General features: G+C 36.4%; 1 protein-coding gene across 4 annotated transcripts in view; it reads right to left on the reverse strand.

The window, feature by feature from the left end:
• BCLAF3 (BCLAF1 and THRAP3 family member 3) overlaps positions 1-26,994 on the reverse strand; it is a 54,931-nt gene that overhangs the window by 26,904 nt on the left and 1,033 nt on the right. For 3 of the 4 annotated variants that reach the window (XR_003549115.1, XM_014587113.2, XM_006146644.3), the window contains exons 2-7: positions 22,905-23,477; positions 21,868-22,527; positions 12,097-12,272; positions 10,462-10,576; positions 9,676-9,739; positions 8,037-8,152 (exon numbers count right to left, since the gene is read on the reverse strand). Coding sequence is in view for 3 of the 4 variants with exons in the window: in XM_014587113.2 (XP_014442599.1) it covers positions 8,037-8,152; positions 9,676-9,739; positions 10,462-10,576; positions 12,097-12,272; positions 21,868-22,527; positions 22,905-23,477 (1,704 nt within the window). In the remaining variant the exon portion in view is untranslated. The remainder of the gene's footprint in view (positions 1-8,036; positions 8,153-9,675; positions 9,740-10,461; positions 10,577-12,096; positions 12,273-21,867; positions 22,528-22,904; positions 23,478-26,994) is intronic. The other variant, XM_006146645.3, reaches the window with a different exon arrangement.

The following is a 26,994-nucleotide window of genomic DNA, read 5'->3' on the forward strand; positions in this document are numbered from 1 at the left end:
AGATTATCCTTCATATGGGAAGAAAAGACAAGAACATTCTCAGATAAACAAAACTTGAAAGAATTTATCAACACCAGACCAGATCTCCAAGTAGTTCTCAAGGGAGTGCTATACCAGGAAAATTAAATACAGACACACAGAAATAAGACTTCAAAAACTAAGAAAATGGCCAATTTAATCATAGGGACAAGTCTGGAGTTGAATATTATGTCCCAGAATTTAATTGGGAAGATCGATCCACAATAGAATATAATTTAAATACATGATACTGAACTGTTGAAAGAGAGTTTTATGGTTTTTGACCAAAACAGTGCTGATTTTCTTCTAGGCTTTGTTTTCCAGTTTTAAGAATTTTTGTCCTGTCTTGAGCTGCCAATAAGTTCATGTACCTGCTTTTTGAACAGAATCCTAACCTGTTTCCTGGCTTTAAGTTATAAGCAAAGCAAATTTCTTGAAATTAAAAACTATAGTAAAAAATACCTATTTAATGACCGTAGTAAGCTATATAGCATCAGCTCAGTGCTACCTTATAGTATATTCATTCTACTCAGAGTTTCACGCCTAAAATCAGACATGTATTCACAGATATGTACATATCAGCTGAGCTTGCTATTGAAAGTAGTTAGATTATTTAAGAAATTTTGTGAATCAATAAAATGTGGGGGAAAAAAGGACAGCTGCTAGTCCCCCTGGCTTTAAGTTTTAAGCAAAGTTTCTTAGCATTTCTTTGATTTATTAAAACTAGAACTGCTAGGGAACTAGCAGTTAGCATAATGGCTGTGTCGCTGGACTCCCACGTGGTCAACCGCGGTTCGTGTCCCGGACCCGGTGGCTTAAAACTCACGCCGGGTTTTCTTGAAATTGAAAAATATAGTAAAAAAAATACATAATTAATGACCATAGTAAACTATAAGCATCAGCTAGGTGCTACCTTACAGTATATTCATTCTACTCAGTTTCATGCCGTAACTCAGACATGTATTCATAGATACGTATATATAACAGCAGAGCTTGCTATTGAAAGTAGTTAGATTATTTAAGAAGTTTTGTGACTCCATAAAATGTGGGGGGAAAAAAGGAATGGAAAACAACTGTGGACACCTGAGATAGTGTGGGAGGAGCGTGGGAGATGGCAGAGGGTGAGAAATAGGGGGAATACATATATATATATATATACACACACACAGACACACACACATATATATATAAAACTAGAAATGGAAAATTACTGAAGATAACATGTATGATTAAGCCACTATGCAGTATATTCTGGATGGGAAATCACATTTTGTATGCTGTGACAATGCTCAGGGAATGAACATTAATTAATTAATTAATTAAAAAAGAAGTCATGATGTAGTTTTCTATATTTTTCTAGACAGAAATGTGTCATAACTTTTCTGATGATCCAATATATAAGATAAGGGATCACCTTGTTTGTTTCTCTTCTCATAATAATTAGTAGCCATTATTCTAATATTTTTTAAGTTTGGAGGGTAAATTTGGTCTCTGTCACTTCATCATGACTGTTATCCATTGTATAACCTTTATAGATCTGATTTCTTTCATTAAATATTATGTCGGCAAAGTTTATTTTTATTGTACATTATCAGCAGTTTTTAAAAAATTGCTGTGTAGTATTTATTTTATTTTCCCATTGTTAATTTATATTTGGGTTGTTTCCTGTTTTGAACAATAAAAAATCTTCTGTGAAAAAAAAGAAAGTTTGACACAAACTATAACATGGATGAACCTTGAAAACATTATGTTAAATGAAAAAAGCCAGGCACAAAAGGACAAATATTGTATAATTCTGCTTATATGAAGCACCTAGAAAAGCAAATCCATAGAAACAAAAAGAACAGTAGTTACCAGGGGCTGAAGGGAAGGAGGAATAGGGAGGTACTGTTTAACAGGTAGAGTTTCTATCTGCAAAGATGAAAAAGTTCTGGGAATGGAGAGTGATGATGACTACACAACATTGAATATACTTATGTATACCTAAAAATGGTCAGTGGTAAGTTTTATAATATGTATATTTTACCACATTATATAAATTTCAAATCTTTTGTTGATTGATGTGGCAAATGAATGAATGCAGGGACACTGGGAAATAAATTCTTTAACCTAGGCATTCATTCATTTGCCTAGTCACATATCAAACAACAAAAGATTTAAAATTTGTATAAGCATCAGACTTCTTACCTCTCATCTTTTTTGTTTGTTTTAAACATGAGAAAGAAATATATTTTTCTAGCTCTTATCGCCCTTTTTCCATCCAACAGGTACACCGGTCCTTTTAAAATTTGTGATTATGTCCCTTCTCTGGTTCGAACCCAAAATATTTTCTAATTTCATTCAGTAAAATACAAAGTCTCCATGACTATCAGTCCTTCAAAGCCCTTTGTGATTTGGCCTCATCCCTTTTCATGTTACAATACCACTGGCCCACTTTCTATTTCTTAAACAACAGCAAGCCTGCTCCTGCCTCAGGGTCTTTACATTCGCTGTTCCCTCTCTTGAAATACTATCCCTACGAATAACCTTATGGTTAACTTCCTTACTTAGTTGACAAACCTGCTAACATTTTTAAAAAGCCTTAAGTGTACTTGATGACCACCCTAAATAAAATCACATCACACATAACTTTTTCCTACTAAATTTTCTCTTCTGCCTTATTTTTCACCTATCATTTCACTGACATTATATATTTATCTTCTTTCTCCGACCATTAAACTGTAAGTGCCATGAAGGCAAGGGTTCTGTGTCTGGTTGTTTTGTTTTGTTTTTGCTGTAGGGTGTGTGTGCTTGCCAGAGAGAAAGAGATAAAGAAAGTGAGAGCTCACCCCCCCGGGGGTAGGGCAAATGACCATACTACAATCCCTTCTCTTCCATTCTCCTCTAGGGATTCTGGGCATGCACAAACATATACCTGGTGTGTTTTTCAAGTCACCAGGTCTGGGACTCAAACCATGCAGTTGGCCATGTGGGATACAGTGCCTTAACTACCATGCCATCTGCTGGCCCTGTGGATAGTTTTTAACTGAATCCCCAGTGCTTCAAACAGCAACGAAGAACAGAAAAACTAATATATAAAATTTGTTGAGAATATGAATAAAAGACTTTTATAAAGTTTACTGAAGATTAGTATATATTATAGATCGTTTTAACAGCAAAAATAAAAATTGATATTTTCCAGTAAGCTGCCTAGCTAAAAGTCTTGGCAGTCTGATGTTGTCTCAAAGTCTACTGATACTACTTTTAAACTATTTTATCACATACTCCATACCTATAAAACACACCTTCTCAATTAAGTTATAAGGAAGTATTAATGCTGGTTAGAAGAGGGAAAAGTAGAATGTCAGGAGAAGACATGGGTCTCTTACCGTGGGTAAGAGACTGGTTGGAAGTAGAAGCAAAAAGAGAACAGCAGAATCTTGGAGATTAGACAGAATCCCCAAGTGTTACGCTTGTTTGTGAAAAATCCTAAAGCATCAGAATAGCAATCCAGATCTAAATGAATTACAATTTAAGTATATTCTCTTGGGTCTCCTTTAGAGTGTTAATTCATTCATTTAACAAATATGAACTAAGCTCAAGGCAGTGGGGATAAAATACTGAGCAAACTAGACAGAGTCTCCACACAACTTTTGTTTTGCATGTTTTTAACTTGCTATAGGGCACATGCACTTGCCAGAGACAGACAGAGAGGGAGAGGAAAGTGAGAAAGCACCCCTCAGGGGGATGACCATGCTACAATCCCTTCTCCCTTTCTCCTTCCTTTCAGGATTTTGAATACGCATGCAAACATGCCCAGCATGTTCACCAAGCCATTGGGTCTGGGACTCAAACCATACATTTGGCCATGTGGGATACACCCACCTTAACCACCACACCATTGGCTAGCCCAACCTACATATAACTTTCTGAGGGAAAACTACACAGAAAAGAAATCATTACATCCAATGATTCATGATTTCATCATGTTTCATTTCTTTTGAACTTTTATGGAAGCTATATACTAACTTGATTTAACAGGTTTATGAAAAATATCAGGTCAATTTTGATAAACTAAACTTCATTTTTTTCCTTTATTGCTAAAGGATATGTATGCTCACCAGATATAGAGACAAGGAGAGAGGGAGAAAACATCCCCCAATGGGGCATGGACACGCTCTAATCCCTTTACTCTACTTGTCCATCCTGTCAGGATTTGGGCCTTGTATGCATACAAATCCAGCATGTTTTAAGCTGCTGGGGCTAGGATTCAAACTGCAATCAGCCATATGAGATTCAGTTACCTTAATCATTAGGCTATGGAGTTGGCTTGATAAACTATATTTCTAAGGTAAAAAGATAAAATAAAATGTTTTTCTTATTTTATGAAGTAAAATGAATTTGGATAAAGTGAGAGGTTAAAAGTTCTTTATCATTTAAAAAAAGACAAACACAAGTGTTGACAAGGATGTAGAAAAATTGGACCTTTCTTACACTACTGGTGGGAATATAAAATGGTGCACCACTTTGGAAAACAGTCTGGCAGTTCCTCAAAAGGTTAAACATGGAATTACCATTCAACTAATCAATTCCACATTTAAGTATACACCAAAGAAAAATGAAAACATATGTCAACAAAAAAGTGCACATAAATGTTCATAGGACCATTATTTGCAATAGCTAAAAAGCAAAAACAAAACAAGTTCATCAACTGATAGAGAGATAAAAGATGTTATATACATACAATAAAATCCTTGTTCTGCAACATGGATGAATATTAAAAACATCATGCTACATGAAAGAAGTCAGTCATAAAAGGCCACATATTATACGTCTGCATTTATATGAAACATCAAGAACAGGCAAATCCACAGAGAGAGTTGGAAAAAGAGTGGTTGGGAGGGTCTCAAGGAAAGGAGAAATGGGGAATGATAGCTAATGAGAACGAGGGTTCCCTCTAGCATGATGAAATGTCTTGGGATTAGACAGTGGCAATGGTCGCACAATTCCGTGAATACACTAAAAGTAATTACATTGTGTATTTTTAGAGTGAATTTTACAGCAATATACCAATTTTTTAAAATCCTCATGGTTACATAGTGCCATGCCAACTATCCAATACAAATAAAACACCCATCAGACACAGCAAAAGACATCTTGTAGGAAGACATCTTTACTGGCTTAATGCTGAAACACTGTACAAAGCTAACATTAATGTTTAATACTGAGCAGCTATTTACCTTATACTCATCACTTAACCTTATGTTAATCACTACTGCAAGGTAACTATAAAAGCATAATTTTTTTTCAAAACAAATACCTGAAGGGTGAAAGTTTATTTATTTACTTACTTTTTAAGTTTTGTTACAGGGTGCATGCACTTGCCAGAGAGAGACAAAGTGGGAAAGCATCCCTGGGGGGGAGGATGGAGGAGGTGATGACCATGCTGCAATCCCATCTCTTCTCCGTTCTACTCTCAGGATTTTGGGGTATGTACACACACACGCCTGGCATGTTTTTCAAGCCACCAGGTCTGGGACCCAAATGGTATAGTCTGCCACATGCGACTCAGCCATTAACCACTACACTATCTAGCTAGCTGGCCCAAAATAAGTACAATGCTCATCTCCATTTTACAGATAAGGAAACAGAGCAAATAACTTGTCCAAAGTCAGTCACATAGCTAGTGGTACAAGAGTCAGGCATTGGAATCCAAGTCTAATTCCAGTGTACAAGCTCTTTATCATTTCAAAAGGTAAAGATGTATCCTGAAATACCACGTGATCTTTATAATATGCTGACCATCTTAAATCTGCTTTAAAAATTCTTAATAGTGAGTTTCTTAAATTTGCTGAATCAAGAAAAGAATGACAGAGATTATCATTAAAGAGCATGGTTATGCCATGTATTAACATATCATATGAGGGGACTTCAAAAGGGTTGTAGAAAAATAGAACTAAAGTATAAATTTATTTTGGTGTAAAAAAATTTTTAAATACATGCAAAGTTTTTTTTTTAAGAGGTTTTTGCTATAGGGCGCATGCACTTGCCAGACAGAGACAGAGAGACAGAAAGCGAGAAATCACCCCCCAGGGGGGATGGCCACACTGCAATCCCTTCTTTTCCATTCTCCTCTCGGATCTTGGGCACACGAAATACATGCAAAGTTTTTATAGTATGCATTTTCCATTAACTTTTTGAATACCCATATTAGGGGATTGAAGACTTCCACCAATCTAGGGACAAAATTTCTACTATTCTATGTTTCATTATTTTATATTTGTCAACACAAAGTTTCATCATGTTTTAATTAGTCTCAAACTTATTGTCAAAATGAAGTCCAGTTTTTTGTTTTAAGAGAGATTTTTGCTATAGGGCGCATGTGCTCACTAGAGACAGGGAGAGAAAGTGAGAAATCACCCCTCTCTGCCCAGTGGGGATGGCCATGCCACAATCCCTTCTTCTCCATTCTCCTCTTGGGATTTTGGGCATGCACTCACAAGTGCCCACTGTGAGTTTCAAGCTGTTGAGTCTGGGATTCAAACCACGGTCAGCCATGTGAGAGTCCAGCGCCTTAACCACTATGCCACCTGCTGCCCCCCGCCCTAGTCCAGTTATTTTTTTTCTTTTTTTGGAGAGGTTTTTACTATAGGGCGTGTGTGCTTGCCAGAAAGACAGAGAGATAGAGACACAGAAAGCAAGAAATCACCCCCCTGAGGGATGGCTATGCCACAATCCTTTCTCCTCCCTTCTCCTAGCAGGATCTTGGGCACGCATGCACACACACCTAGCATGAGTTTAAGCCACCGGGTCCAGGACTCAAACCGCAGTTGACTACATGGGAGTCCAGCGACATAGCCATTATGCTAACTGCTGGTCCCCCCAGTCCAGTTTTAAACAAGACCTCATTAGCTATACTTGGCTTAATAGTTTAGCAAAATACTTAGTAATTTGATACTAAAGAATTATGGGAAAACAGTTAACACTTGTCCTGCCTATTCATACATTCTCACTTTCTGGGAGAGTCAAATACTGTAATAATGCTTGGGTGAAGTGGAAATTTCGTCCCAGTCAATTATACCTTATAATCATATGGGATCCCAGAGTTGCCATGAATTCTTATTTTTTTAATAATTATTTTATTATTTTATTTTATAATTAACTTTGTTTGTTTAAAGTTGACCAGAGAGGGACAGAGAGAGAGAGAGAAAGTGAGAAAGCAAGCTGCCAGTTCTAGGACTCAAACCTCAGTCGGCCATGTGGGAGTACAGCGCCCTTAAACACCACGGTACCTGCCAGCCCCAAGTTGTCATGAATTCTATATAGTTTTCAGAACTAGAAACAAACTGGGCCCAATTTTGACTACTCAGTGTCCCTAAAGGATGGTAGGGGATTGGGAAAAGAAATTAAGGATTTATTTGCCATGCATGACATAAGTATTTCATATGTGCCAGCTCACTTAATATTTTTAACTGCCACACATAATATAATGGTTTATCATATTATAGATGAAAATGCTAGTGAAACTGTAAAAAATCTGTCCAAGATTGAACAGCTTGTAAACTGGCAGAAGTGAGATTCAAACTTAGGTCTCCTCTGCATTTGCTATTTGCTATTATACCTGCCTCTCTTTCATGGATCATGGAGAGCCTCAAAGGAGAATTGTATTGACCTCATGAAATTCTGTACTCTTCAAAGAATATCCCAGACTCTAAAGAGCAGAATCTATCAGTGTTTAAATAAGCTCAGCCAAATAGTCCATAAACTCATTGGTCAAAAAGCTGTTTCATTCCTCTCTAGAATCACAGTGACCTCAAATACTCACTTACCCCATCATTCTTGCATTTTAAATCAAACCACATACGATGATCACTGAATATCTTTGAAACATTTTAATAAATTTTACTTAAATGAATAAAATGGATTTGAAGGTTATCAAATCCCTATATTAAAATGAAAATTATCACCACATTAAAATTGAAAAATATGCTGAAACCAAAAGCTCCCTGATAACAGTATGTTTTTCATCTACTGATTACCTCTCTGTAGCACTAGCTATGTGAAAAATGTGCTCATCTTCATTCTGTAACCGTTCTTTTCTCCTTCTTTCAATGTCATGTCGTAGGTCATTTGGATCTATTATTTTGACCAGTGTCTGAGGAATTTTGACAGAAGACAAACCATTCACATTACTGTTAGTTGCACAAAGACCATATCTAATAAGAACTTTAATTAAATGTCCTAAATAACTTGTATTGTACTCATCCTGCTAATAATACTGCAAATTGATACAAATATTTTAAGACGCAATCAACAATATACCATCAACAGAGTTCCTAGTATTGAATCAAAAAAAATCACTCTATTCCAAAGGTTATCTACCTAAATATATTCAAAATATTGGGTTGTTGGAAAAGTCATGATGTATTTTTGCATAGAAAAACATGGGAAAAATACATCATGGACTTTTTGACAACCCAGTATTATTTTACAATTTTAAAAATGGAAGCAACTTAAATATAAAAAAGTATAGAGGATGAGAAAAATGATTAAATAAATTATGATAAACTTAAAAGAATACTGTACAACCATTTAAATGATGATAATAACATGATAAATGTCAACATGGAAAAACTTATTGAAAAAAATTAAAACTTAAAAAGCCTCAATCATAAAGGTTATGAATAATTCAGAGATTTTAAGGAATGTTATAAATTAAAATTTAAAAAGCATACACTATGACAGTGACTATGTTAAAATATAAACTATAAGACTAAGAAAAAAATGCTCCAATAATATCTTCTGTTAAACGGTTAAATTACAGCTAATTTTGTGATCTTCAAACTTCCTGTGAGTTAATTACAGTACTTTGATAATTAGAAATTTTCTGAAGCTATCATTTATTCTATAAACAAAGCTATCTCTATCAGTTCAATAAAAACAGTAATTGTTTCACAAGTGAAAAAATATTTATATATTCTATCAAAAAGGATTTAAATAAAAATCTTTCCCCTAAAAAAAACTTTATACTCTCAATGAATAAATTAGCAGTTCTTTTAGAACTTAATATACTTCTAAAACAAGAACAAGTTTTCTTCCTCCCTGGCTAGTCAAGATAGTCTTTTTAATTAGCAAAGAAATGGAGGCAGGAGGGGAGGTGTTGGTTGGGAACCACACACAACCTATGACAATAAAGATATTATTTTCCTTATTTTGCTAGTTCAGATTCCACAGACTCTTTTGTACATCCTACGGTAAACAGAAGGGCAATACAATATCAAATGAAAATTATATGCTTTCTTTGTATTGATTCCATGTACAATTTGAAAATATATTCCATATGATTGTTTGGAAAAATAGTTACAAAACATACTTTCTGAAAGCTTTACCATGAGGAGTTTGGAAATGAATATCAAACACTGTAATTTTGTGTCAATTTTACAAAGCTGTTATCTTTAAGGGCTATCCCTCTTAGGGAACATTTTTGTCATTTATCAGTATTGTCACTCAAACCTGTTCATAACAGAGTCACATAGAGAGCTTTTAAAATTTCAGATCCTGGGTCTCAATCTTTTTTCATGTACTATAAGTCCTGTTTTCACTCCCCATCACTGGGCCCCTTTCCAATTAGCATACCAACAATAAAGTAATCACTCATCAAAAATTGTATTCACTTACCTGCTCTGATTCATATATCATACTTTGTTTACTCTGAAGCTCAGCCAAAGACATATCTATTCTCCTAAAACAATAAAGGCATATTATGATTAAATAAATAATTATGTTACATACTAATACCTTGATTTTACTATGACAGAATAGAAAGAATCTGAAGTAACACTGGTATGCTTTTGGAGAACACAAAAGAAACTTGCTACCACGTGGTTTTTCATCTAAGCAGCAGTCCCTTAGGACATACACAAACTGTGAACAAACATGACAGGAAAGTTTTAGTGGTTCTCAAATCACAAGTCTGTGTAACCTCAAACTTAACTCTGGTGATATAGTATATCCTAACATTGATTCAACTCAGCTCACAAGTCAGGGTGCACCACTGATCAGACAAGCACCAGCAGAAGAAGACAAGTTTTCATCTGGCTATCACCAGAACAGCCAATTTAGGACCACATGAAGCAACCCATGATTTTAGTGGCTTTTTAACTGTCTTTTATCCTTTCATTTTCCATTCAGTAGGCAATTACTACAGACACAGCAGAATCAAAGTCAGGCAAGCAAATACTTTTCAAGGTCCTACACATTTAAACAATGCTTGTCAATAGCCTCAGTACAACCTATTCCACCAAAGTGTGCTGGCCCAGTACCTGCTTAGTCTTATTTTTATGTTGGAAATACAGTCCCAGAGTCTACAGCCTGTGAGCAAAAACTCAGAAAGGAACACCATCCTGAAACTATTCTGAAGTTTATTCCCACTAGTTCAATGGGAATATAGTACTCAATCATTACCTGTGAATTTCTGGATTTGAACTCAATTTAATTTCATCTACATCTGCATGATGTGTATTTCGTACTTTTGAGAAACGTTCATGTAGAGTAATGCCAGGTGATGGAAAATAATTTTCTGAAAAAGGAAACAAATAGTTTTATCTCGATGTAAAACTGATTCCCCTTAAGTTTATATATAAGCATAGGAAGAAGAGGCTATTAAAAAAATACAATCTGTTTTCTCTTGAAATATGTGAGACCTAAAATTATTTTGCAGACTAATGTGCAGTGCTCATGTGCTTTCCCATGCCCAAGCAAGAGTAGAAACACCTGATTTATGAATCCAAGGCTGTTCTTCCTATCTGATATGCCTGCTTATTTGTCCAGGGGAAAAGACAGTGGCTCTCTCAAAGCGAGGACCTTTCTTCTCCAAGGTCAGACCTTACTATATCTGGGAAGTAAAGATGGTACAGAGTTCTACAGTTCAACAAAAGTAAAAAATTAGCTCCCCAAACAACCCAATCAAAACAATTTTGAACAAATGCAAAATCTTATCATTTCATATCACAAAAGGCCTTCAAATGTCATTTTACTTAGTATTAACTGAGGTCTATGAGAATATTCCAAAATCAGCTATACTACAGGTTTTTAATAGGATAGAGAGAAAGAGTACACTTGACCCATTAGAATGTTACTTAAGCAATCATTTCCCCTAACATAATGTTCCTGTTCTGAGATAATCTCCTGGATTCTTCTGCAATACCAGCCCCCTTTCTACCAGGAATCATATTTCCTTGGAGTGAGAGGGGCTAGAACTGAGGAGGTAAGCTGTTTCAGACAAACTGTATGCTCTAAATTAAATATATGCCTTAGTCTGAGGAACAGAAAAAAATATTTTTTCAAAATGTGTTTTATAAAGGTAAAAAATATTAATGCAATTATCTAGTAAGAAGTATAAAATGAAAATTTCAAAATTCTTGAAGGCCTCTAGTTTATAATACACACAATTACTTTATTTATTATGCAGTATCACTGGGGAAAGTCGTTCTACATCATTAAATTTTCCAATTAATGGAAATTTGCCAGAAGCAGAAACAAACCAATTTCACGCAAATCTTTAAAGTATTTATTATGCAACTCTCTGATGTCATAAATAATGTCAAAGTGAACTAGAATTTTTTATTGATCATTTAACTTTATCCTTAGCTACCAAGTCCCACAAATGCCCTCAGGGGGCTTTGAAAATATCATAAAGTGACCTAGACTTCAGGATTTCTTGAGTTTCCTATACTGTTGTTATTGCTTTTTCCACCCTATTGGGCTATCAAGGCTATCAGTTATTGTTGCTTGTTGCTCTCAGTATGTTGTCTTTTGTAGCAGCCAACCTTTCTCATTCTAACTTGTGATTTGTAATATACTAACAGTGAAGCACAAGGCTATTGAAACTACATATAAAGAACAGCCAGACTTAAATCAATGCCTTATACTCTCTCCAAAAGATTTCCTAAGTCACAATCTAACTTACAATGAAATATAAATTACTATTACAATGAAATATAAATTACTATTACACCATATCACAGGTATTTACCTGTATTTCATGAAAAGTCAGTATATTATTTTTGTTGTTCCTCATGTGTTATAAAGCATACCAACCTTTAACTTGATGGATTATTGTTATGATTTCCTGAGCAAATTCTTCTGAAGGTTTGTTCTCAGTATTCTGAGTTGAGTCAAGATGTTCAAACACTGGATGAAAGCTCTCACTTTTCCTGCCAACAGCAACCAAATCATGTGACATCTGTCTCTCTGTGGAATAGCTAGAAGCAGCCCTAGAATAATTTGCAAATGTTTAACTAAATTTGAAACTATTTTGCTGAGAAAGAACTTATTAGAAATTAAGATAGCTATAAAAAGATGTTTATTTTTTTCTTATAATTGAGACACTAAATTATATGCCACAAAACAGGTACAATAAATAATAAATAAAAACAGCTATTGATATATGGTTATGAGTTCTTATCAAATCAGAGATTATTAAATATTTGCCAATTTAATAACAAATTCCTCAGGCCAGAAGATGGCATGAAAGTTAAGGTGGCTGGGGACCAGCAGTTATCGTAAAGGCTATGTTGCTGGACTCTCATGTAGTCGACCGTGATTCGAGTCCTGGACCTAGTGGCTTAAACTCATGCTGGGCACATGTGCGTGCATGCCCAAGATCCCGAGAAGAGAATGGAGGAGAAGGGATTGTGGCATGGCCATTCCCCCGGGGGGTGATTTCTCACTTTCTGTCTCTCTGTCTCTCTGTCTCCTCTCTGGCACACGCCCTATAGCACAAACCTCTCAAAAAAAAAAAAGGTTAAGGTGGCTGGATTCCATATGCCATCTGCAGGGTTCAACACTAGGCACATGTGCATGTGTGCCCAAAATCCCAAGAGGAGAATGTAGGAGGAGGAATGTGGTGTGAACATTCCCCCTTGGGGGTTATTTCTTACTTTTTCTCTCTCTTTCTGTCTCTGGGAAGCATATGTATCCTATGAAAAACTAAAAATAAATAAATAAAATCCTCAAAGTCCTAAGTGAAACAATTTTTCCTTTAAAAAAAAGTGTTAGACACTATTTTAATATGCAAAAATTAGGTTATTTTCTCCTCCCAAATGGCCAAAACACTGTAAATCCAGTAAGATTTTACTACCTTGAAATACTACCATACCTTAAAGATAATATATCAACCATAACACCCTCTCTGATAAAAATAAATATATTAAAAAATTAAAAAGCACCTCTCTGACTTAATGAAAATCCTTATACCTCTGTATCAGCAATATGAAGCTTAGAACAGTACTGTATTTTGACATCAAATTCTGTTAAGATGAACTTAATCACAAAGTCTCACTAAATTCTCAGAAAACAGTCTTAGTTATTAGCAAAGCTATGATCATTCATACCAACTCTAGCATTCACTTTAAATGTACCCTTAAAGAAATGCTACCATTTATTATATAATATCAGCTATTTTACCACCTTAATGCCTTCTGAATCTTTGTAACTTTTGTTAAGAACTCTCTTGACCTCTAGGTGCTATTATAGTTATGACATATAGCTACCAATTATTAAGGGCTTATTACATGGCAAACATGGGGACCCAGAGCTTACCAACGTTATCTCATTTAATCTTTGTGACATCACTATGGGGAAGATGAAGTTACACAGAGACAATGAATGTTTTGGTCATTTAGTTTTACATCCTAGAGGCTAAGCATTCATATAAACATCAGTCTTCCAAATATCGTGTTAGGAAACCATACCTTATTCCAAGAATATTCCTCTTGTTTAAAAATACTCTTAAATTCTTCATCTGGAGACAGTTTATGCATCATGAAAGAACATGTCTCATTATTTTATATTTATATCTCATTTGAGACCAAAATGTAAACTAATCATCTTGCATTCATCTCGCATTCATCTCATCCCTCTGTACTTAACTCTAAATTGTTTATGGCTCTTCCCAAAATTCAAGTCCATTGTCCAAAGAAATGAGATTTACACTGCTGAAGTTCTTTGTGAGTATGCTACAGGCTCTGAAGATAAATCTATAAGAGAATCTTAAAGCATATTTTGTGGGGGTTTTTTTAGATTTTTTTTTTTTTTTTTTTTTTTTTTTGCTATAGGACATGTATGCTCGCTAGAGAGCTAGAAAGTGAGAAATAGCCCCCCATGGGGGATGCCCATGCCATAATCCCCTCTACCCTGTTCTCCTCTCAGGATTTTTGGCACACATGCATGCACATGTCCCTGGTGTGAGTTTCAAGGGCCAGGTCCAAGACTTGAACTGCAGTTGGCCACGTGGGAATCCAGCACCTTGACCACTATGCAATCTGCTGGATCCCTGAAGTATTTTTTAAATAATAGCAGCACCACTGGAACAAATGCTATTTTTCCATATAACAACAAGCATTCCAATGAATACATTTCAGAATGTGGGTGTATGTGTGCACATATTTACTTCTTTATTTATGTTACTTAACAGCCATGCATGCGAAAGTGCTCCAGGGTTATTAGGGGCTTACAGATATTTTTTAACTAAAAAGTTATTAGGGGCTTACAGATATTTTTTAACTAAAAATTTTAACATCTCTAACAAAATGGTTTTAAGAACCTATTTATAACCCTGTAGAGGAAAAGCTGCCATCCAACTCTCCATGCTCCCTGCTCTTAGACCAAAAAGGAGGAAAAGTGATCATGCAGCAGTTTGATGCCACTGCTGTGGTTTCTCTGATTCATTAAAAAGACTTTCATTAGAAGGCCCATTTCTGTCTTTCCTTCTAATTTGCTCCAAGCTTCCCACTGTGTATCTGATAACTAGCTAAGAGACATTTACTGGTAAATGCTAGAATGGTCCCATAAAATCTTCACAAACAAAAAACTACAATGGTTCTCCATTTAAAGCGGTTAAATATTACAAAAAGCCTGTTCCATACCTCCTCCCTAAAAATGAAAGATTTTAAAAATATTTCACTGGAGATTAAAAAATGATATTTAAATAGAACTATATAAATGGTCTATCTACGAGGGGAAATCAGTTAAGATTTTTTTCCTCTGTATTCTTTGTTTCTCCCAAAAGAAACTCAGCTGATAAAGGTTTCCAGATTTTCACTGGATAATTATTAAAATTTACTTGCAATTTATTTCAAATTAACCATTGGCTTTACTTTTGTCCCCCTTCCATGCCCAACCCTCAATCCATAGGAGTGTTATGGTATACTATGAAGTCATATTTAATTCCTAAAATTTTATGTTTAAATTTGTCTTCAGTTAAAATTTATTCTAGATTCATTCTACTATAAGATATTCAGTAAAAACTATTTAAAATATAATTTTCTGGAAAATATATGTTAAAATAGTATGATGTAAAATTTTGATCTTAAAAACAGTTATGATAGTTTTGTTATAAGAAAAAGTCTCTTTAGACTTAAGAAGGCAAAACACTCTAAGTATTTACATTTGTTAATTTGTCCCTTGGTTCACAATTTCCTTTTCACTATTTCCTAGGACATGAAATTATTAACAAGTTAATAATTTCAGGAAATAACCTCAAAGCAAGTAGTTAAGCTGAAAAGACCAAATGTTCTCATTTGAGATGCATTTTAGACAGTTTGTAAAATTAAAACACAGCCAACAACCTGTATTCTATTTCTGGTACTGGTCTCATTAAATCTTCCAGGCTTATTTGTTCCCTTCCCTCACCATCTCCCTATTTTTTTCTCTGTTTAGTGATATTTCCACTGATGTTCCCACTGAGTTTTGTGCATAATAACTAAGAAAACATAAAAAGCTACATTAAACCTTAATTTCCTATTATACCCACTTGGGATTCATTAAAAAAAAATGCATGACAAAATAACAATAACAAAAACCCCAACAATAACCAAAAGTCAACAGATTCCCTTGCTGTTTGGAGGCTATATTGTACTATATGATCAGATCCATCTGACAGAAAGTTTTCTTTCTTGTGTTCTTCCAACTAATAGCTAACATTTTATAGTTTCCTACAGCTCATAAAGCATTTTTACAGTTATATTATTTGCTCCTATCTTTCTAAGAACACATTAAGAAATTTTGGAGTTGAGGGGAAAAGGTTACGGAGACTGTTACTCCCCTAAATCAGAATTTGATTACCTTTTTCACAAAAGTCTTCACCCCACGCCCATCCAACTGACCTCACAGACAACAATCCCTGGCAGCCAGAACTGAGCAGTCTACTCTCTCCTACCAGCTAATGTCAAATCAGGCTGACAGTCACACCATTCTTAGCTTTTCCAGTCTCCTTTCCCATTATTAATCTTTTTCACTTTATTGCTCAGAAACACACAGCTCTGAGTTCCTGTGTATATATTAATAAAATGTCTTTTAACACATCTTCACGTAACTAATAGCTAACATTTTATAGTTTCCTACAGCTCATAAAGCATTTTTACAGTTATATTATTTGCTCCTATCTTTCTAAGAACACATTAAGAAATTTTGGAGTTGAGGGGAAAAGGTTACGGAGACTGTTACTCCCCTAAATCAGAATTTGATTACCTTTTTCACAAAAGTCTTCACCCCACGCCCATCCAACTGACCTCACAGACAACAATCCCTGGCAGCCAGAACTGAGCAGTCTACTCTCTCCTACCAGCTAATGTCAAATCAGGCTGACAGTCACACCATTCTTAGCTTTTCCAGTCTCCTTTCCCATTATTAATCTTTTTCACTTTATTGCTCAGAAACACACAGCTCTGAGTTCCTGTGTATATATTAATAAAATGTCTTTTAACACATCTTCACGTGACTAGAACAAACCAGCCTTCAAAGCTTTGCTCATGGGTCAGCTTCTGCGTGAGCCTCCCCTCCACCTCCTGGCTTGGTATCACCCACCTCCTTCTAAGACACACACTAACTCGTGTATCCTTCACTGTCTCCTGGTACTGCTAAAGTCACTCTACTCATCTATAAAACCAAAGAAACCTAATATGCAGTTTTATAGGCCCAGGATACTCTAACAGGTTGTCCCACATAGAACAGGCCTCAGAAAACAACTACTGAAAGAATAAATAATGAATAGAAAATGACTTGGTCAGTTTGAGTGTTTCGGTTAAAGAGATACATATCAATATTTTATTTATTTAAAAATTTTGCTATATAGCATGTATGCTCACCAGGGACAGATATATATATATATATATCGAGAGAGAGAGAGAGAAAGCATCCCCTGGTGGTGTGTGGGGGGGTGTATGGCCACAGCACAATCCCTTCTCCTTCATTTCTCCTTTTGAGATTTTTACACATGTACACACATGTGCCTAGCATGTTTTTCAAGCCACTAAGTCCAGGACTCAAACTGTGCAGTTGGCCATGAGGGATTCTGTCACCCTTAACCACCAGGCCATTGGCTGACCCCCAACGTCGACATTTTAATTGAGGCCAATTTAATTTTATTTCTTAATTTTCCTGGTTTATTTTTTATTTTAAAATTTTTACTTAATTCAGATCAAATTAAATTAAAAATTTTAAATTTGTTAATAATATAAAATCTCAAATATATACAAAAGTTCAGAGAATTCCATGTTGGGCCTTCATGCGCCTATCAACTCATCTTCAATAGTTAACAACATGTGGACAATCCAAGCAGACTTGTAGGGCCAGGAGAAACTGTAGCTTAATTTGGTCCCAAAAATGTATAGCCCAATGTCACAGAGCTGCTCAGTGACTCATAGGAAGACAAAACCTTTGTATCCTAACCTCCAACAGAACATTCATCTCCCTTATACTAGATCCCTCAGAGACACTAAGAGTAGCCAGGGCAAAAATGGGAATGAAAGAAACCTTTTCTCAATTAATACTTGATTTTTTTAAAATATGAGAAATACTAGGGAAGGAGGAAGAAAAAACCTTAGATTCTTATGCAACATAACAATGAGATAGTGGGTTTGAGTATCAAAAATATCTTCCCCTAGGGCTTTTTGTTTTTTGAAGAAAAGGTGTTGCCATGTCATGACCCCCTTGCCCCAGATTCTCAGCTGGAACTACGGGCATGCCACCACACTTAGCTCTTCTTTAGACAGGGTCTTGCTGTGTTGCCCAACTCAGCCTTGATCTTGGGATCCTCTTCTCTCAGCCTCCTGAGCTGCTGGTATTACAGGCAGCACACACAATCATGCTCAGCCTTTAGGTTAGACCAGGAATAAAACTCAGGCTTCCCTTGTGGTCCCATAGAGCACAGCATCATAGCAGTACATGCCACTTTGGGATCCAGCCACCTTAACCTTCACGCCACCTGCTGGGGCAGTACATGCCACTTTGGGTGGGCCCTCCACCTACAGTATCCACCATATAGGTAAACTTGCATGATTAGGCTACCTTCATTCAATCCTAGTTAGAACTTTTCATGTTCCCCATCTATGCCGTACCCCTTTCTTCAGTGTCAGGGTTCCAATGTCCTATTGTGGCCCATCACCCACCTCATTCCCTTTCAGAATGGGGAAATACCTGAGGAGGGTAGGGAGGTCCTGTCTATACCTCATTAGTAAGAAATAAAGGATTAGATGCAAATGTGGCTGATGTAATCAGTCCACCATCAACTCTGATCGCTAACCTTCCCCATGCCAGATGTCTAGTACTAGCATCCTAGGAGATCAAAGGAGATTTAGCAGCTTGTTCTGCTCTGGGAACCAGCACTGCCCTCCTCCCTCCTACTTCCTCCTTTCTCCACTTCCTTCCTACATTGATCTGTATCAGTTCCTCATCTACTTGGCCCAACATTAAACCAACACCTCCCTTCATTTACCTTGAGACTTCCAGATATATATGACCATGCATGCTTTTGGTACATAACAACCTTATTATAGATTTTCATATTATGATTCCCTAACTTACATCCTGACACACATAATTATGATTCATAACTTCTACTTCTGAAAATGAAATTTTTGACAGAGTGAGTCACTAGAATACAGCCTTTGTTAACACTGCTAACTAGGAAGTGAACATTAAAGTGCCTACCTGTTCCAAACATAGACTTGGATCTAGAAAACCTGCTAGGTGATCATCTTATATTTTCAGTCATACTAACCAGTAATTGGAAGAACAAATATCAATACTTGACCAAAGTTAAGAAAGTAAACAAATATACAAAATCAACCATCTTAGGCTTTCCACCAAAGGTGGATAAACTCCAGATTTTAACCAATAAACAAATCTCTCTCTGCACTCTACAATTACTTCAAATTTTTTGAACCGAAAAATATTCTAATTTATGTTCATAGTTGAAAACAATTCTATTGATGGTATTAACTATCTTTGTTTGATAGATACTTTGAGTCCACATATAATTAATTCCAGTCCATAAGATGTTTCCATAATTCATTCATCAATAAGTAATTATAATCAGAGAGAGAGTTTGTTGACTATAATGCTTTATCATAGTGAAAAGATATATATATATTTGTTTGGTTATTTATTCTTCAGGTCTCTGAATAGAAAGGAATTATAATGGAGACTCTATTACATAAGCAATCCTGAAGGCCCTTGTTAGGTATTCGAATCTGTGCTGTAGGCCTCAACTGGCAGATTATAAGATTTCACAAAAGTACAAGGGGTTTTCAAAAAGTTCATGAAAATGTGTAATATGAAAAATTATGCATGGATTTACAAATTTCTTGCACCAAAATAAACTTGTGTTTTAATTCCATTTTCCCACAAACTTTTGAATTCCCCTTGTATAAATTCAAAACAAAAGATGCAGCAGCCTCCATGTTAAGGAGCTCATTTTTGTGATATATGATGATGATCAAGTTTCATTTTTTGTATCAAATTCTAAAATTAGTTGTTCAGTATTTTTAATGAAGTCTATTAAAATAAAGCCCTTCAAATTTGGTATTTCAGGGATTCTTTAAAAGTGCTACAAGCAATTTAAAGATTATTTTAAGAATGAAAAACACTTCATTATTAAATATGAGGATATCATTACTTTTAGAAAAATATTTAAGATTTTTGTGCACCTGATTGTATGTAATTTTATGTAGAAAGAAAAAACAACTGTAAACAAAACTTTCAGGCTGTTTGCAACTTAATTTTGAAAAAAAAAAAAAAGATGAGGGGTCAGCAGATGGTATAATGGTTACGTCTCTGGACTCTCACATAGTCGATCGCAGTTCAGGTCCTGGACTCGGCAACTTAAAATTCATGCCAGGCACGTGTGCGTGCATGCCCAGAATCTCAAGAGGAGAATGGAGGAGAAGAAACTGTAGTATGGCCATTTCCCCATTGAGGTGATTTCTTGCTCCCTGTCTCTGTCTCTATCTCTCTTTCTGGCAAGTACACACGCCCTATAGCAAAAATTTCTCTAATAAATAAATAAAAAGAGGGAATGATAGATGAACAGATGGATAGACCTGTGATTACAAAGGCAAACTGCTAATTATAGACGATACATGGTGGGTATATGGGTGTTCACTGTACGATCTAATTTTTCTGTATATTTGAACATTTTCCTAATATGTTAGAAAAAAAAGATTAAGGTAACATTCTTAAAATATGTTTGTAGAACACTTTATTCTCCTAAGACTAAGGACTATTAGCACTAAATTATTTAAGGTATATGAGAAAAGATACAAAATTATTAACATGATATTATGACAGCCGTGTACAGATATCCATAGAAAAATGAAAAGTGGAATGATGTTAAAATGCTAATAAAATTATCCTAGGGCAATAGGATTATGGTTGATTTCCCCTACCCATTTCTCTAACTTTCTATAATATAATCACAATAATAAATGGTTTATGTACACATATAAATATATATATGTATTTTTAAATATTTTCTGTAAGTTCAATGAATGTACGGGAAATATGAGAGAAAGAGACTGCCTTGTTTCTTTTTATTACGAAAAGAAACAAAAAATATTTTGCTTTAAAAAAAAACTGTGGGTTTAGCTCTCTCCTCTCCTTCTATCCTACCCTTTGGATTTTGTTTTCAATTCAAATATAAACATATATGAATCAACTATGAATATAAAAGCACCAAATCAACATGGGCCATCACTTTTTCATTCACCTACTGGTTGTGTATTAAGGTAATGAATGGATTTAGCTAAATAGCTAACTGCAGTGCCTTATTAGTCTCAGAATCTATAAATGGAGGTAATATTCATAATGGAACAAAGCATGTGAATCGGCTTTAGGAGACTAATAATCTATTATAACAGTAGTATTTTTTTTAAGAATCATTAAGAGCAAAAGCAAATGTCTTATAAATAGGTATCTTCTCAGACAACAGCCTAATTCAATTTATCTAGGAGAATCTAGTCAGTTGAGTCCCAGTCACTTTGAGATAGTAGCAAGAACCACATCAAACTATCAGCCTTCTTGTGTCACAAGACAACATTAGACTGAGCTTTAGTTGCTCTGCTTTTGAAGTCATTTCACTTCTCAGTCCCACTTTCCTCCTTTGTAAAACCAGGGCCCTGCTAAAGTGTCTTCCAGCTCAAAAATTCTCTGAATTTCAGACAACAGGAAACATGGGCTCTGTGAAACTGAATAAACAATAGGTCTCCTTGAACTCTACCCAGTCAATTCCTGGATAAGAAAAATCTGGCAGCACAAAAACATGTGAATTCATGAAGAGAAATAACTCCATGGAATGCCCTCCACATGAGAAGTACCTGGAGCTAGGATATGGAAATAAGCAGACATGAGATCGCCTCATATTTCTGATCATAGGACTCAATTTCTTTATAGGGCTTTTAAGGAAAAATTCAGGTACTCCCTCCCCTCTTAATGGACTAAACACACTATTAATTCCATTTTCAAAGCTGCAAATAAAGGTGGCAGAAACATTTACTATATATCATTAAAAAAAAAAAAGAACAAAGATAATACCTGAATCCATCTACTTTTTTCTTCACATCTACTTTAACTGTGAGTGATTTCTTCCTAATATTGACAGGAGAGGATTTCAAGTCAGAAAGGTTTTGACTTTTATCAAGCTGGTTACTGGAAGAGTTGCTCTCTTTTCTGCAATCCCCTTCTTTCTTTGTTTCCTTCCATTTATCAGTACAGGGCTTCAAGTCAATATCATCTTTATTTAAATGAGTACAGGCAATGTAGTCTTTCTTAGGTGGTTTAAAAGGTTCTCTAACTTGCCCATCTTCAGTCTCTCCCCCTCTTCCAGCATTAAAACATTCTGACTCTCTATTTACAGAGCCTTTTTGAGAACTGTATTTTCTATCTTCTTCCTTAGAATATTTCTGAGTTCTCTCATCAGCAAAGTCCTGGTCCCCATCTGAGGGCTTATGACGTTTGTGGCGATAGTCAAAGGATACTTTGGTTGCTGAACTAGTCTCTGGGTAATCCCTCTCCACATGTCGATGAGTTTGGGGTCCGATATTCCATTGATCTTTCTTCTCTTGGTAAGATAGAAAAGAATGTTCAGGCTTCCACTTTGGGTTCCTGGCAGGCTCTCTGTTTTCATACCTCTCCACATCTTTAGGTCTTTTTGCTGTGTGTCCATATTTTCTGAAATCACGATCCTCAGGATACCTGTGTTGACATAAAGCAGTTTACACTTGCACTAGAGAGAAGAAAGTGAGAATTTATATGTGTAGAATGTTGGGCAGCATGTCTTTAAATGCAGAATGCAGTGGCAAGTTAATCTATAATACCTCAAGCCAATTCATAGAGGCACAAGGTAGTTAAAGAAGAAAATACCATCTTAAAAAATATATATGCTAGCCATCAACATGATTTACCCTAAAAGGAAATACTTCACCATTATCAGTAGACCATAACTAAATTATAATGCTTTTTATCGTTTTAGACAAAAGCTTTTCAAGGTGGTTATCTTCAACTATAAAGTAAACAGACTTTTCAGTTGAGGTTTTACACCAAATTACCCAGGGTTTAATGTTTTCCTATACCTCTTCTGAAAAGAGCTCCATGTTTCAAAGTCTTCAGAGCCTCTTCTAGGTGACTGGGAATATTTTTCTTCTTGTAATCTCTGGTGTCTCAACTCATCTTCATGCCACTTTCCTTCAAATCTAAAAGAATCTGCTATTGACCTCTGAGATGGTTTCCCACCTCTTTCACTTTCTCTAATTCTGTGATCATCTGGAATATACCTTCCTTGCACTTTCTGGGGATAACAATTCCTCTCATGCTCTTTGTAGGATACATTCTCTGTGTATTTGGGTATATACTGAGATCTTCTGCTACTATCCCCTCTTCCAGGCGAATATACTCGGTGAGGCAAATACATATAAACATTTTCTAAAGAGTTTCCTCTTATGTTTGGGGAAGGTGATCGATGTTCGTAAGATCGATAATGTATATCTCCACGAGAAGGAATCCTTGGTTTATTCTGTCCATATTTCTCACTATCCATTCTCCAAGAAACAGGTCTTTTTGGATCCTTCTTATATTCACAGCCATAATGCCCATGAGAATATCTTTGCTTGTAGTGTTCAGAATTTCTAGGTATTGGTGATAAAGACCTATGTAAACAAACACAGAAAAGTATAATCCATTTAAAGACATTAGACTAAGTTTATCTTCATATGACCTACCTAAAACATTTCATTTTCCTAGGATTCCACCATTTCTTACACCCAAACTAAATTCATCAAGTTGCTATATCTGCATCCTAAATAGCACATGCAGGGATCTGATTAGGGTACTGACCAATTCAACAAGCATAAACAAGCATACTCTTTTTTTCTTTCTTTCTTTCTTTCTTTCTTTCTTTCTTTCTTTCTTTCTTTCTTTCTTTCTTTCTTTCTTTCTTTCTTTCTTTCTTTCTTTTTTTTTTTTGGAGATGCTTTTGCTATAGGGCACATGTGCTCGCCAGAAAGACAGAGAGACAGAGAGACAGAAAGCGAGAAATCACCCCCCAGGGGGATGGCCACACCACAATCCCTTCTCCTCCATTCTCCCTTGGGATCTTGGGCATGCATGTACACAAGCTTGGCATGAGTTTAAGCCACTGGGTCTGGGACTTAAACCACAGTCAACTACATGGGAGTCCAGCAACATAGCCATTATGCCAACTGCTGGTCCCAACAACAAGCATAGTCTTGACATCCTAACTAACGTATTCCATGCACACTTCTAAATGGGCTGAGCACATCTGTCCTATTGGAAAGGGACCAGTTTAGGTATACAGCAGGATCCATTTTGGAAGATTGCTGACAAAAAAGTTCTCGCAAAAGGAGATGCAGTGATATCAAAGATCTAGGTAAGAAATAAGCAGAAGGGGGACTAGATTCACACAAATGACTGTAAGAGAGTACCTGAAAAACTGCACATGACCTCTGAAGTTAAATTAGATTCTTATATTTAATGATGCTACAACCCAAACTCAGACCCATAAGTTTATCCAATTGACTACCTATTCTATTAAGGCTGTAACAATGACTGAAAAAGGGTCAGCCCTTGCAACCTAGTGTTCAAAAGAGCCAGATCCCATAAACCACAGACAGAGGTTTGAATCCCAGCCCTGGTGGCTTGAAAAAACATGCTGGGTATGTGTATGTGAGTGTCCCAAATCCAAATGGGATGATGAAATGGAAAAGAAGGGGTATGGCATGACCACACTCCACTGGGGGTTGCTCTCCTGGCCCCCTGTCTCTTTGTCTCTCTCTGGCAAGTGTATGGCACCCTCTGGCAACTGAAAAAAAATGAGTGAAAAATACATACTTACTGGTGGGGGAGAGGGGCAGAAAGAGGAGAGCAGGAGGTCTTAAGACTTGAATCTCATGTTTAGTTCCTCCAAAAATACTTCTAACACAGGTAAGACACTTTTCTTTCCCAGACTTGTATTTGTACATATCATCTAAAAGATGTGCTGCTCAAACAGAGCTTGGAACTTTGGTGAAGGTGTGTTTTCATGGAGCTTTAATGCTCTCTGGGGGCAGCATATCCTTTCTGTAACTACCTCCTCCAGTTCCTCAGCATCACTAACACTGGGCCTTGTATTCCCACTGAGGAAGAAGGCTCCCGTATCCAGGGAAACCAGTCTGCGTTGCCCAGACATAAAGAGAAGAGAGAGGAGTGCCACTATCTGAAACACAATAAAGTTCAATTTTGCACTTTGGGGATTTTGCCTCCTTCCCCTACCTGCTCAATTTCCTAATCTCCTCCCTGAGGATTTACTGCCTTCTAATCAACGAGGAAGCTATCCTTGTAGTTTTTGTTATCATCCCCTCTCAGAAGCTGCCATGGAGCTGGCATATTCATGAGTCAATTCTTCCCTTTCAGTTATAAGTGTGTGTCCTCCCTACAAGAAAGGAAACAGATGGATCTTCCTACTGGGACTTTGTGTACACTGGACTTGGCAATATTGCCCTCTGGAGTCACTAAGCTAGGTATACTGGCAGGTGTCATCTGGCTGAAGCAGAGATTCTGCCACCCAGCTGGCTATACCATTTCCCAGAAGGAAGCAACTGGAGTCTCTGAGGACTTGCTGAAAGATTTCATCTCTTTCACAGATAAGGAGAAAAGCAGGCAGCCAGAGACACAGGTCTTGCAGACTGGACAGAATACTCAATACCTTACTCTAATTCTTATTTTACATTAAATACTCCTTTCGTATTGTATTTTACATCATGTTTTATTTTATAGTGCCCCCTTTTCTTCTGAAAAAGGTTCCTGGAATGGCTTCTATCCTTTTTGGTTCTCCTAAAGAGACCAAAGAAACCTAAGGAGTCTGTTAGGAGACCGTTCTCCACAGTCCCTTGAGTTCTGCAAGTCTTGTAAGCAGAGGCACTGACAGCTTTTGTTCCAAGGCAAATAGCCTTGGAAGATAGAGGGTCTCCCTCAGGGACAGAAGGCCTATTTATTTGCTGTCCAGGATAATAAGATAATGTCTCCTCCTAGCAAAGGCTGGGCAGGTTTGCTCATAGCCCCTGATAGAGGATTCAGGTTCCTCAGCTGTGTTGTAACTCCACTGCCTGTGTAGTAACCTCACTGCTTAGCAGCATCCACCCAATGAGCTACTCTGCAACACTAGCCCTCAGGGAACCTAGAGAGTAAGGGGAATGACTGGAACATGAAGCTCCAGTTGCCTGCTGCACTATGAGTAATAGAGGCCTTTGTCTCTCACCCAGGACTGCCTTGTAGCAGGCTAATGTGTAAGCTTGCAAGTAGGGCAAAATATCAGACCTTTTACAGTACTTGACAAAGAAAAATGAGAAGGAATTTAGAAATAAGGCACTAAGCTTGGTAGGCTATCTTGTGCTCCTCACCAGGATCTAACACAGCGAAATGAACAGACAACCTCTGTGATACCTGCCACGCCAAATAATTTGCTTCTTTATATTCCCTTATCTTTGTGAAGCTCCTCCCAATTTGTTCTTGTTCTTGTGAATTACAAAATAAAAACTGTTGATGAAACTATTGATTAGTCATTGCATCACCAAAATGAACAAGCACAATGGCCAACTTTTATTAATGTGAAATGCTTGACATGCCTTTTTGTATGTAATTATGGTTCCCTTTTAAGTCCTAGAACATATTAGTCACTTTTACAACTCTGTTCCTTTGCTCCTGTCTTGTTCTTTCCCATAAGGCTGAAATATTCCTTCTACCTTTAGAAATTCTACCCATATTTTATTCAGAGCTATAATTTTTCTTCATCTCTTCTTTGAAGACTGTTATCTTCCTTTTTCTCTCCATAAAAGCAGAGCTATTCCCTTCCAGAAAATTTTGTCCCAATCAGCATCAGAGCACTTTTACTGCTGTATCATAGTTGACTATGGTGTCAATCTCCCCAGCCAACCTGCTTGTCTGCTTGCTGAGGGCATGGAAAATGGTATATTTGCCTTTGTAGCCCTAGACTCTGCCTATAGCAAGTGTACATTCAAGACTGGTTGGGCCGAGCCACAGAGGCATAGTGATAATGCAAGTACCCTGCAAGGCTGGAAGCTATGTGGACAACTCCAGGTTTGGATCCCTGGGCTGGCCTGAAGACATGCCAGGTGTGTGTACAGGTACCCAGAATCCTGAGGAGCTAGA

This window comes from Tupaia chinensis, unplaced genomic scaffold, assembly GCF_000334495.1.
Source record: "Tupaia chinensis unplaced genomic scaffold, TupChi_1.0 Scaffold000184_1, whole genome shotgun sequence".
Classification (NCBI taxonomy): domain Eukaryota; kingdom Metazoa; phylum Chordata; class Mammalia; order Scandentia; family Tupaiidae; genus Tupaia; species Tupaia belangeri.